This window comes from Sinocyclocheilus anshuiensis, unplaced genomic scaffold, assembly GCF_001515605.1.
Source record: "Sinocyclocheilus anshuiensis isolate Anshui unplaced genomic scaffold, SAMN03320099.WGS_v1.1 scaffold560, whole genome shotgun sequence".
NCBI lineage: Eukaryota > Metazoa > Chordata > Actinopteri > Cypriniformes > Cyprinidae > Sinocyclocheilus > Sinocyclocheilus anshuiensis.
Window position 1 is genome coordinate 267,247 of NW_015554116.1, and position 13,552 is coordinate 280,798.

The 13,552-nt window shown below is 32.2% G+C and overlaps 2 protein-coding genes across 3 annotated transcripts in view; one reads left to right on the top strand and one right to left on the bottom strand.

Annotated features, from left to right (window-relative positions):
- The window catches only part of osbpl1a (oxysterol binding protein-like 1A), a 16,431-nt gene extending 11,585 nt beyond the window's left edge, over window positions 1-4,846 (top strand). Inside the window, exons 18-26 of the mRNA XM_016462187.1 lie at window positions 629-811; window positions 1,024-1,131; window positions 1,211-1,300; window positions 1,390-1,516; window positions 1,637-1,753; window positions 2,481-2,604; window positions 2,743-2,833; window positions 3,262-3,282; window positions 3,937-4,846. Coding sequence (XP_016317673.1) covers window positions 629-811; window positions 1,024-1,131; window positions 1,211-1,300; window positions 1,390-1,516; window positions 1,637-1,753; window positions 2,481-2,604; window positions 2,743-2,833; window positions 3,262-3,282; window positions 3,937-4,039 — 964 coding nt within the window. The 3' untranslated portion in view covers window positions 4,040-4,846. The remainder of the gene's footprint in view (window positions 1-628; window positions 812-1,023; window positions 1,132-1,210; window positions 1,301-1,389; window positions 1,517-1,636; window positions 1,754-2,480; window positions 2,605-2,742; window positions 2,834-3,261; window positions 3,283-3,936) is intronic.
- A 3,157-nt stretch (window positions 4,847-8,003) lies between these two features.
- Window positions 8,004-13,552, bottom strand: part of LOC107669847 (tetratricopeptide repeat protein 39C-like) — an 18,895-nt gene continuing 13,346 nt past the window's right edge. For both annotated transcript variants that reach the window (XM_016462271.1, XM_016462270.1), the window contains 8 exons: window positions 13,066-13,159; window positions 12,773-12,880; window positions 12,578-12,687; window positions 11,526-11,649; window positions 11,337-11,434; window positions 10,983-11,087; window positions 8,916-8,954; window positions 8,004-8,833 (listed from right to left, as the gene is read on the bottom strand). In XM_016462271.1, coding sequence (XP_016317757.1) covers window positions 8,744-8,833; window positions 8,916-8,954; window positions 10,983-11,087; window positions 11,337-11,434; window positions 11,526-11,649; window positions 12,578-12,687; window positions 12,773-12,880; window positions 13,066-13,159 — 768 coding nt within the window. In that variant the 3' untranslated portion in view covers window positions 8,004-8,743. The remainder of the gene's footprint in view (window positions 8,834-8,915; window positions 8,955-10,982; window positions 11,088-11,336; window positions 11,435-11,525; window positions 11,650-12,577; window positions 12,688-12,772; window positions 12,881-13,065; window positions 13,160-13,552) is intronic.

Genomic DNA, 13,552 nt, shown 5'->3' on the forward strand with positions numbered 1-13,552 from the left:
TTCTTTGGAGCACAGACTTAAGGTTGATCTCTTTTTAAAGAAGACACTTGCCAGATTATTGTAGAGTGAAAAATGTTATAAAAAAAACTTATGGAAGTTTAAGTTTATGAAAATATAAAATATTAAAATATTCATGTTTTATATAAAATATATATTTGACAAAACATGTTGAACTCTAAAACTGCGAGAAAATCAAAACCAAAAAATCTGAACAAGTTGTGTTCCAAATTTGAGGGTTGATATATCAAAAAATGAGCTTTCAGTAAGATTTTGTTTGGGCGCAGTACCAAACGTTTCCACTAGATGATATTCACTTCCCATTCATTTCCAGTGCGGTCATTTTTGACCATATACACTACAAGTGTCTATCATAGCAAATGCCAAAACCTTTACCAAGTTTCGTACCGTTCAGTTAATTAAACAGCACCAGAGGAGGGTTAATATTAGCAATTCAAATGTGAATTTTTTTGATAGCATTCACGTTAGCATCATTGTTAGCAAATATCACTTTTTTGCCTTTTTAATGCTAATTTGTTAGCATTTAGCATTGCCAATGTGATTTTTCAATCAATATATCAATGTGTTGTGCTCTTGGGGATAGTTACCATGTTTTTTCCTCAACCTTCAGGGATGATCTTGGTTTCCGGCTGATTTCAGAACAAGTGAGCCACCATCCTCCCATCAGCGCCTTTCACGCAGAGGGTTTGCAGAAGGACTTTGTGTTTCATGGCTCCATCTACCCCAAACTGAAGTTCTGGGGCAAAAGTGTGGAGGCCGAACCTAAGGGCATCATCACTCTAGAACTTCCCAAGTAAGCGTCTACTCTGGGTGTGAAGACGCTTTATTAATATCCACACATTGTTTTGTGTGGTTTCAGCTGTTCCTGTCCATAATTCGTACATTTTGAATACATTTTAGTATGAAAGTCATTGGTGAATCATGATTTATGTAAATGTTAGTACACAGATTTTGTGTTTATTCCCATTGTTTGAGACCCATTGTCGAATAATAAACTCGTTGCAGGCATAATGAGGCATACACATGGATGAACCCCACGTGTTGTGTGCACAACATCATCGTGGGACAGCTGTGGATCGAACAGTACGGCAATGTGGAGGTTATCAACCACAGGTATCAACGAGACTCTGAAATGTACTAGTTCTGCTTTAACTTCACTAATGCAGCTCTTTTGACTTATAATTGCCAACAGAACTGGTGAAAAATGCTGTCTAAGTTTCAAACCGTGTGGCCTATTTGGCAAAGAATTACATAAGGTTGAAGGCTACATCCTGGACAAGAGGTCAGTTGTTTGAGTTTAATTTCCATGATAAATGTTCATGCCATCACTACATTTCTATTTTACATTGATTATTTGTGTATTCCATAAAGCAAAAAGAAAGTGTGCAACCTTTATGGGAAATGGACGGAGTGCATGTACATAGTCGACACAGCTACATTTGAAACTCACAAGAAGAACGAGAAGAAAGCATCAGAAGACAAGAAAAGCAGTAAACAGGTGTTTCTGAATGAATGTTTTTATACAGCATTATATACCCATATAATGATTCCAATCCGATAGGGCTAAATGTGATCGATACACTGTAAGGTTTATAACTGTTTGCTTGGTGTTTCTCAGTCATCTCAGACGTCAGACTCAGAAGAAACACCTCAGCCAGGAGGAGATTCACTGGAGGTGATCCCAGGAAGTCAGTTGCTCTGGAGAATAGCACCTAGACCAGTCAACTCTGCCCAGGTCGGTTCCAGAATATGAGCTCTGGGAAACCTTTTCCCAGAAAAATCTGGGTTACTGTGAATGGCGTGTTAAAATAATCAGTTTTTTTTTTAGCAACAAGACGTGAACAATATGAGCATTTACATGATTTTAAACTAAAACAAGTACTATTTTTGTGTATAGTTATATCCAATTTTACAACTTTGTCATAACACTGTAAATGACTGTAAAATAAGTTAAGAAACTTTACAGCTCAAATAATACAGACGTTTTAACAGAAGAATTTGTAAACGTAAAAAAATCACAATTTCAATAGTATAGCCACGACATGTGAGCAGTATGTGTTTACAGGATAAAAAAAAATTGCTTTTCTGTGTAAAATCTTAGCTAATTGTACACTTGACAGTGACAATGTCGAAGCCTTAAAATGACAGCTTTACAGCTCAAATAATGCAGAAGAATTAATAGAAATTTAATTTGAATTTGAATTAATTCTATACAATTTTAATGTAATATATATATTTTTAAATGAAAAATTTAGTTAATTTTATAAAATTGTATGCTGGAAAAATTGGCTCATTATAAGTGCATCACCATGACTTTTTTTTTTTTTTTAAGAAAACAAGGGACGAGTGGAAATTATTTTTGTAGTAATCAAAATATGCCACAAATGCTGTTGATTTGGAGCATCCTTTGAAATCTGAATTTTCACATTTTCTGTATTTTGGTTTTATTTGCATATAAAAAGATGTACAACTTCACTACATTCGCAATGCAGCTCGATGAGCTGGACAAAGAGATTGAAGCGGTCATCCCGAAAACAGACAGCAGACTGAGGCCGGACATACGAGCCATGGAAAACGGAGACATCGGTATGTGTGTTTCCATGCACCGCTTTATGCCATTGCTGATGATGTATCTAAGTCATACTTTATATTCTTAGAACTTATCACAAATGAGCTACGTTTAAATATTCAGAGGTTGAATAACTTCCTTTTTGAACATCTTAGACCTGGCCAGTGAAGAGAAGAAGAGATTGGAGGAGAAACAGAGGGCGGCACGTAAGAACCGCTCTAAGTCAGATGATGAGTGGAAGACGAGGTGCAGAAATATTTCATATTTTCACATTTCGCTGTTTGCTTATTCAAAAAGTTACTACAGTTATTGTTAACACTCAAAAATCATAATAAATTAATATGGGATCTCCTTCAAACAGTACTTGTTTTCATTTTTGATGAACATGTTGGAAAATACAAGTAAAAATAACTAGTATCTAAGATGCGCATGTAACACTTTTTTGTGATATTAGGGTTTGCTTGTGACTAACTGCGTAACAAATTCTATTATGTTTACTAAATTTGGTCATTTATTTGACCATTTTCATACATAGCTTAACAGTATCTACTCATTGATGTTTAACAGCACTCTTAGTTCTGGTTCAGTGGCACTGTCCTTTGCATTTAACCTCATTTTCCCCTTCATTTCTTCTGGCATTATCATCTGTCCTGTGACTTTGCTGCGGTGAGCAGAAACGTCGCCTCGGGCCCCAGGTTTGACGCTTGCTTTGTTGCTCTGTCTTTTGCATTCAACTGTTTCAGTAATTTATTTGCCTTGAGCGACTGGGATCTATCCACAGTCTGTAATTATAGCACAAAATGGGTTGTTTGTGGTAGAACAACTTGTGTAACAGTAGTCACATACATAATGATAGTAAAACATTTTTGTATATAGGGGTTCACCATTATGAGCTTTTAAAGACTATTTAAATTCAATCATTTATGATGGAAAACAACTAGAGAACTTTTAATACTAGTATTACACCAAATGTATACATATAGTGTCATATATACAGTCTTTTTATCATATGCAAATGGCACTTCACACTAACGGAATGAGTTGTTTTTTTATGTCCCTTTAGACAATCTATTTTTAATGTGGAATAAGACGATGTAAACAGAGCACTCTGGCCTTCTACTGCGAGAGCAGGGTGAAACTGTACACCTGGTTTAAGTGTTACAGCCAAATGCTCCACCGAATCTATTCAACATAGAATAAGACGATTCTAATGGGGGTCAATTAAACTTTTTTTACGCATGTTTGACTGACCCCAAGCAACTCAACGTGACAAAACTAAAACGATCCCGTTATAATCAATGTTTTACGTGTTTGCCGAACTGAACCTTTTTTTTTGTTGCCTGAAACAGGTGGTTTTATCAAGGTCCAAATCCACACAATGGCTCTCAGGACTGGCTGTTCTCCAATGGCTACTGGGACCGTGATTATTCTCAAGTACCGGACATCTACTGACCTACAGGAATCTTACATCAATAAATTGTATAGTCAAGACTACACGTAACGTAACTATAAAACTATGCAACCTGCGCTGGTTGGCCAGGTGAACATTTCAAATATCATAAATAATATTGTTTCAAGAGAGAACTTTTAAACTCACTGATCTGAATTTAGTTTTACACTGTTTCATATGTACATGCATATGCAACAATCAAGGGTTTTGGGAACTACAGATTGTGAAATATCATGAAGATTATAATCACAAGTTGGGCTTGATATAGTAATATCAGTGTACTGTATTAGCAATAATAGTTCTGTTTTAGTCTTATGAAAAAGGATTTTTTTTTTAAAGATTTGTTAACAATGGTACATTTTGGGTGTCCCCCAAGGCTCAAGTCTGAGTCCATTTTGTTTTCTGTTTATTGGCTTAAAAATGAACTTGGCATTTCTTAAGTTGGAACATTCCCACTGTGTTGAGTGTGGAATGTGGTATAAAACAACTGGTTGTGAAAATGACTGTTACACATTTGGAATCTAACTTTTTAAAATTCAGAGTTCATATTCTCCACATACAATGCAGTATTAGGACAGTGTGTCTATTTCTGCTGCTCTTTCTGTTGTTGTTTTTTTTTTTTTAGAGAGATGCCTCTGTGGTGTCACTAATATATTGACTAATGTCTTTTGTTATATTATAATATAACAATCTTATTTTAATTATGTATTTATCATGAGTCAGTTATTCGTCTATTTTTAAAATTTTAAAGTATAAAGTTGGTCAGGAACATGAAGCTGTACTGATCACTTGATGCAGTCTACTTTTAACCCCATATCGATTTATTTTGTGTGTTACATGTTTTTGTGTGTATATTTTGTAGATTTATCTAACAAAAATGCCTACAGATAATGAGCAGAATAATTCTGTGCATAAAAGGCATTAAAGATTGTATTTAGATTACATCTAAAAAAAATAAAAACCTAAAAAAGAGGTGTATGAACATTTTATGCTTTATCAAAAACAAGACAGAAACACTTTGTTTTTAATCTTGTTTTTATTTATTTATTTTTATATAAACGTGAACATTATAAATTGTGTAAGATGCCCTCATTTATGCCTGTAAATATGGCGTTTCAGGACTTTTTCCTTCACCCATTTTTCCCAAACAGGGAAGGTTTTAGTCCGCGTTTATTAAGAGGTCGATGTGCGCATACATGAATGAATTACCACAGCACGACAAAAACAAGACGTACGTAAAACAGCAGTGCATAATGAAAACATGATTGTCGTATTAAAAGTTTGTCCTTCTGAATATAAAGGTTTTAGATATAAATGTAAATAAATAGCTCGAGTCGTTCAAAAAAAAAAAAACTGAACATGCAATAAAGTGCCGCTTTGTCGTTAGCAAACATTTGCAAGTTTTGTTTCCTCCAGTGGACTGTAGGTAAATATCCACTTCATCCAGCGCTTTTTTTTTGTTTTCCGTTTTTACAAAAATATCCATTACTATTTCGTTGTGAGAAACGATTTAGTGCGTGAGTGAACTTTCCTAATGAATCAAACATTTTGCAAACCCGTTGGTCCATTATTAGATCAAATGTGTGGTTCATTCACAAATCTGGCATTGCAAAAATCTTCTAAACAGCTGAGAGAAAACACGCAATGACTTGACTGATGAAATATTATCAGAGTAAATGATTCTCAGCTCGATATATGGTAATCCTAGTTACTTGAAACTTAAGGATTTATCAATATTTTTACTGAGGTGCACAACTAAAGGTCTAGTGACGCCCCTGGTTCTTCCATGAAATTATGATTATTATCGTTTTTTTATTCTATTTTATCACCTTTATTTTCTATTCAAATATGAAAAGATGAATTATTTTTTTGTCTTCTCTAAATCAAAGGGGTTGGAAATTTTCAGGGGAAAAATTAATTATAAAAAATTAATTAGATATTTTCCACATTTAATTCTTGTTTTTAGTATAATGACAACATAAAATAGCAATTATTTAATTGAGGTTGTCCTTATATCACATGATGTACCATTTTTCAAGTATAAATATTTCTTAAATTTATAGCTGCCTTTAATTTAAGAAGGGAGTCTTTTGCAAGGGGATCATCATAAATGGGGGTCCCTGGTATCAAATGTTTTAAAAACCTATTTCAACTAAATGATATGCTTTCTTAGGCCTTTATGCAAAAAGAGAAAGTAATCAAAAATATATTCAAAATATGCTGCAAAAATCACGCATTCCCACCTATCCACCTTGTTAAATTTGTTTAGAGGAACAAATTCTGACATATTTCTCCTCTTTTCTCGCACTTTTACTTCAGAAAATCAAACTTACCATCGGAGTTCTGCAAACGATCATAATCCAGTGAACACACTGAACTCGCGTACAAAGTTTAATGGCAAGTTTACGTTATTTTATTAATTGAAATGTCCTAATTCTGTTATCCTCACAAGGTATAAATACCCTGAACATCCAATATTGACACGTTTCACAGTGAAGACATGTTTTTTTAGCCTCTGGAGTTACTGACAGAGAGACCAGAGGGAATCATGTACAGTAGTGAATAAACGTTACAGCTATGGGCCGAGAAAATAAGACGTGCAAGTTTCACAACAATTTCACAATATATACACCAGCTTAAATCAATTAAAGTTATTCAGAGAAGACATTATCAAAAGGAGATACTGATGTGCAAAAAAGATACTTTTCAAAAAAGTCTACAAATGATAAGCCTGGGCCAAAAATATTATCACAGAACACCTGGCACAAAAAAAACAAATACAACATATGGCTCGTCAAAAACAAGGTCCAAAATGAAATGACCTCCTCTGGCCCCGAGGAAGACCAGTAGGTAGTTGTACATGGTTTTCACTTCAGAAAATATCTGAGAATACCAACAGAGGACATGAGGACCAAAGTTATGCAGCTGTTCTCAAACATAATACACAGAATACCAGATGAAATATGTTCTATATCCCCTGACGTATTACAAAGGGAACACATGGTTTAGTGTTAAAATGGAACTTTGCAATACATACAATAAAAACAGCCAACCTTGAATGCAATGCGTTTTAACCTGCAAAAGTGTCCTCAACTAGACTAGTGACAGACCGATATATTAGACTGATTCAACATCCAATATTTGTATCAATTTGGCTTGCTTAAATAAAAAATGTGGTACTTTGCAGTTATAAATAAATAAACAAAGAAATTCAAATATTAGATTTTATATAATAATTTCAGTAAAAATGTAACAATGTAAAAATACAAAAATTCCAAACTTTTAACCTGAGTTTGTTTATATATATTATGTTTATTACATATATATGTTTATATATAATGTAGTGTGTGTTGGTGTGTGTGTATATATATAAACAAACTCAGGTTATGTTTTGTGTATATATAGATAAAATCCATATATACACACATAAAATGTAGTATTTTTTTACTTAAAATTACATACAAAATAAATAATATGTCATTAATAAATAATACTTAACAATGATTATTAAAAATCATTAAATCATTAAAAATATTAACATTTATTTTTATTATTTCAAAGAATATACTATTAATACCACTGGCTCCAAATTCAGGTGAAGTTTTGAATTGTTGTACATAATTTATGAAGCTATCTATCTATCTATACGCAAAATGTAATAATTTTACTGAAAATTATATCTAAAATAATATAATTAATAAATATGATTAAATATTTATTATATGGAATTTTCTTTAAAAATATTAATTTATTGTTTACTTGAAATATATATTATTCATACAACTGCCTCCAAATTCAAGTTAAGTTTTGAATTTTAGTACATAATTTATAATTTTATCATTTAAAACACCAATTTAATATTTTTACTGAAAATGATATATGTGAATAATAAAGAAAAATACATATAATAATAATAATTTAAAAAAATGATATAGCCACACTTTATTTTAAAGTGTCCTTGTTACAGTGTAATTAAGTAATGCGTAATATTAATTAACACTTCAAGTCAAGGTTTGGTTTAGGTCTAGTTGCGTGTAATTATGCAGAATTTACTGTAATTACAATAGAAAGTAACAAGGATGCTGTAAAATAACGTGTTACCAAATCATAAATAAATCAGCTTTAGTATCATTAACTGAACACATCTGATGCAAATTAGACTCGAAAATAATTCTCATTAAACTATTTTTGAAATCATAGCATCGCCATTTTGGTCTCATATCGATCAGCCACTGCGCCAGATGCAAACAATCTTGATTTGACATACAGGTAGTTACAGGTAAGTTTGGATACTATTATTTCTTTGAGATAAAGGGTTACACAATATATATTTCATTCTGATGTATTCATGTTATCTAATGTAGAGTTCTATCTCATGCTAATGTGTTTGGTATGATAGCGCAAGCTCTGGGAAAGGATCTAACCAGCTGGTCTACACCCGTGTTTCTTCGTGAGAGTTGCTTCTGTAGATCAATCCTGAACACACAAACTGGATGTAAATGTGAACGTGAAAATTAGCGATAACCAACAGCTACATGAAGAGTGAACCTTTTCGATACTAGACGGAAAAATACTGGCAAACATGTCCTCGGTCACCTGAAATCCACTGACTCTCAGTTTCTCCCTCCAGAAAAGCAGGATTACTTCACATGGCTTTCGCTTCAAAAAGTGCTGGACAGGAGCTCTTCTGAGGTGGGACGGACGGGTCAGTGAGGGACCACTTCCTTTATGGAGGCCAGGGCGGAATGGATGCGGACGTGCAGCCTGTTCTCGAAGTCGTACCCGGAGTAGTTCTCCTGCAAGCAGAGGTAGTCACCATCTCAACTGAACTTACTGATGCATCCAAGATACTAAATCACTGATGTATTACAGTCTTACCTTGGCCTGAAGCAGCAATGATCTTCCTTTACTCAGGGTCTTAGGAGGGAAAGAGTTGAAATTCATTGAAAACATTCAAGTATAAAAAATTAGCTTAGTTAAGAAATGATCATTTAAAAAAAATCCAATAAACATTTAATAAACACAATGCACAATATCAGTCTCTATTTATTTTAATATAATTGTACTATATTTTATTAAAATTTTTGTATAAATAAATGTATAAACTAAAAGCTTAACTCCTAATAACTATAATTGGAAATAATTTTTATTTAAAAGATTATCACAAATTAATAAATTATTTAAAATACTGTATAGTAAATAATATGGTTTATAAATTCACTGTATATATATAAGCATAAATTAAGTCATTATTAGTGGTTAAATGGATCGTAGTTGATCCGTGATCCGTACGGACCAAGCTCCACGGTTCGGCACGCATGTGATCCGCGGATTAATTGCTAAATTTAACCATGATAGAGTATAAGTTTATCATTTGTTCGTATTTACACACGCAAGCGAATTTTAAACAATCCCAGAGAGAAAAGGCGAAACTCGATTCGTTACTCGCGCGCTGTTCTCTACACGCGAACACCGAACTGAATCCGCTTCTGAATCCTCTGAACAGACACATACACATAAAATGATGACTAAATACCCATCTTGACAATCATTCAGGTAAACGCAGTCAGTTATGTCTCAAGTGAATGAAAACAGCTGAGAAAGAAATCGGATGTGATGTGTATCCGTGCAGCAGGTCTTAAAGGGACAGCGGCCTATAAATACTGCTGCTGTCATTAATTATCATCAAACAACAAAACAGCTGTGATAAAAATCTATATTTAATTTATACAGTGAACACTATGCAGTGTTATTTTCCCTAATTATTACATTTCTGCATTCGAATACTACCAACCTTATTTTATTTGTAACATATTCTGTTGTATTTATCTATGTGTATTTGTTCTTATTTTTACTGCCTGTTCTCTTGTCTCTTTAATCATGTTTAAACTTTCTTAGTTAATCTAGTAGTATTTGCTGTGGTATCAAAGAAGTACTTCGCTTTAAGTAATAAATGGAAAGCAAATTAAATTGAAATATTTTTCTTTTCTTGCTAATCCGAAAAATGATCCGATCCGTGGGTCAAAAACCGTAATGTGATCCGAACCGTGAGATTTGTGATCCGTTGAACCACTAGTAATTATAAATATTAATTATAATTATATATAATTGTGCACACACACACATATATATATACACACATAAATATATATATATATATGCATACATACACACGTGTATGTATATATGAATAATTATATTAATAAATATATAAACTCATAACCAATTTTCAAAAATGTGAATTATGTGTATTATATGTATACACAGATATATTATAATATTGATCAATTCTAGTTATTACGAGTTTGTTTATATTTAAGCTAAAACGTAAACTACAATTTAAAAAAATGTGTATTGTGTTTGTATATACAGTATATATACACAGATATAATATATGTATAAATGATATTTATGAGTTTATATTTACTTTATATATTAATAATTTAATATATATTTAAATTTTGTATTTAAACTAAAACAAACTCATAAATAGAATTAAAAGTAAACTATAATTAAATGTCAAATGAACAAATTATTAGAAAATACTACAAACATTCATATTAATTATTTGTCATTATATGAATAATATTATACAAATAATTTAATATTTGTATATTAGAAATTACAATACAAAATATTAAAGACACTAAGAAATTTAAAATATATATATTTATAATCAACGCAAATGTATCATATCAATCTCCATTTCATTTAACAAAATGTCACTGTTCTATTAAAATTCTAGTTATTATTATTATTATTACTACTGGCTCCAAAGTAATTTTTAATACACATCAATGCAAAGGTTTCTAAAAGACTGTTTGAACTGAACGTAAAGAGTTGGGATTAAAATAAAATAAAGTCTACTAGAAGCTGATGAATGAATACATATTTAAAATACAGTGCCTTAAATCTGAGAATAAAGGGATTTTGAATGTGCTTTACCTCGGGTTTAGCCAGTAGCACACAGCCCAGCTCATAGCAGGAATAGGGCTGCACATAGCTGTTATTCAGACGGCCCAATTCATCCTGCGCTGCCAGCTGGAACGACTAGAAACACAATCAGACAGAATCAGTATTAAACACAGTGTGTGAGAGGATAAACAAGATACACAGAAATCTGTGCCACAGCGGGGGCAGGGGGGAGCAAGCGAACTCGAGTTCAGACCAGGCAATCGAACCAAGTGTGAAAGCACCCTTAATGTGTCATATTCTGCATTTTGTAGCATTACTGTTACTGTACCTTTAAGACTTCTATAGGTAAATCACCTTACAACCACCTGATGAGATTGAACAAACCTGAACAGCATCTTTAATATTCCCAAGACATTTCTGAATAGAACCAAGCAGCAGGTGTTTGAGGCCCAGGCCCGGCTGCTCATCCAGCCCCTGTAGCACTGAATACAGCATCAAGATCAGGGTTATCATGTGAGAAAAGAGGCGCTCAGAGCTGAGCGATAGCACACATTACATCACACTGCCCTTTACCTTGGTTCATAAGCTGCAGTTTGGAGGAAGAGCAGTTTGGAAGAGCTTTCCATAAGTATAGCACCTCCACAACACCCAGAATGCACAGCTCTCGCGTGAGGGACACTTTCCTCAGCCTCTCTGCCTAGAGACACAAACAAAGCAGAAGAAAAGCTTTAAAAGTAAAAAATAATAAAATAAACAGGTTTAGAAATGTAATATGTTTACATTATTAATGTGAAATAATTATTTTTACATTCAAAATTACAAATACAAATTTCTATATAATTTATTATGTACATATAAAATAAAAGGTAATATTCATAAATTATAGTTATTAGAAAAGGTAATTAAAAAAAACAAAGTAATAAATTATTTATACAACAAAATTAAAAATTATAATAACTATATATTACAAGTTTTATATATTTTAGTATATTTTTAATATATAAAAATTATATATATATATATATATATATATATACATACATACATACATACATACATGCTTACAAGCATAAAATACAATATAACAATAGTAGTTTACAATTTGAACCGTCCCAAACAATTTATTGAGTGAATGAGTTATTGTATTTATTTGGTTGTTATTCAAACGATAACTCACAGATTCAACACAGAGTACAATATCTCACGGTTCTCAACCAATCAGAACCAACAGTTCAAATCAGAACTGTTGTATAAATATATATATTAGTGCTGTCAAATGATTAATCGCTATTAAATTGCATACAAAATAAATGTTTTTGTTTGCATAATATATGTGTGTGTTCTGTGTATATTTATGTATATTTATGTATAAAGACACACACAGTATATATTTTGAAAATATTTACATGTCTATATTTGTATTCATATTTAATTTATATTATAAATAATTATATTTAATATATAAACAACATTTTTCTGAAATATATACATGCATTTGTATATTATAAATTATTATAACTACAAATTTATATGTATAAATTATAGTAATTATGAGTTTAATTGAAAATTTGAAATCATAACTGCAGAAAAATGTATCGTAATTAATAAATTATTAGATAACTCACTCTTTTCAGTGCAAACTGCTCAATCTGATTGTTCTTGCGTTTAAAAAGCCTCTGGACATCTCGGAAAACAGCTTTGGCTCCCTCTAGATCACCAGAAGCCCCCTGACATACTTTGGGTTGAGATGTAAAAGGTTTTAATAAAACGGTTATTTTAAAGAGACGTTAAAAAGAGTTTGAGAGAGAACATAATCTGACCTCCAGTGAGGTAAGCATAGTAACACTGTGACCATCGGGATTCATTCTTCAGCCGCTCAAAAGACCTGTAGGCATCTTCAAAGTTCATCTCTATCATGCTGCACCAGCCTGCAAATCCAGAACAAATGCAACAACAAATTCAATCATACATCATACACTGAATTTTTAATTGTTTGGAAAGTATACGATTAACTGCATACGTTTCTCTAATTGCCAGGTCAAAATTCAATCAAACTGGACAAAATATTTAATAAATGACTGTACTAAAAAATAAGACAACTACAGATTTGTACCAATTTCATAGAGGCACACGTGTTGAATCTCTCTTTGGTCTGAGGCGAACTCCAGAGCATCCTGAAATGACGCCAGCGCACTGTTGATTTGGCACTGAAAAAGAAAAAAAAGATGAATTATAATGAATAATGTATAGTATAATATATATATATATAATATATGTATACGTTTATTGAAACGAAATTATTTTTACGTTTATTTTTACATATTGTATTTTTTCAGTGTACAATTTCCAAACCAATAATTCTTAAAGTAGACGGATTTGAGTCAATAGTAAATAAACATTTTCTAACAAAAAGTGCAAAGTAACAAGTAAAAAAAAAGAAAAATGCACCAAGAACTTGTATGCGGATTTTTCCCATCTACAGATTTTTCCCTGACCTTCTTTTCTCTGTAAATTAAGGGTGCACACTATTGCTGAAAAACACAATTACTACTTAGCAGTCAGATGTCCGTATGCACAAAGGCACAGATCCCTAAACAAGG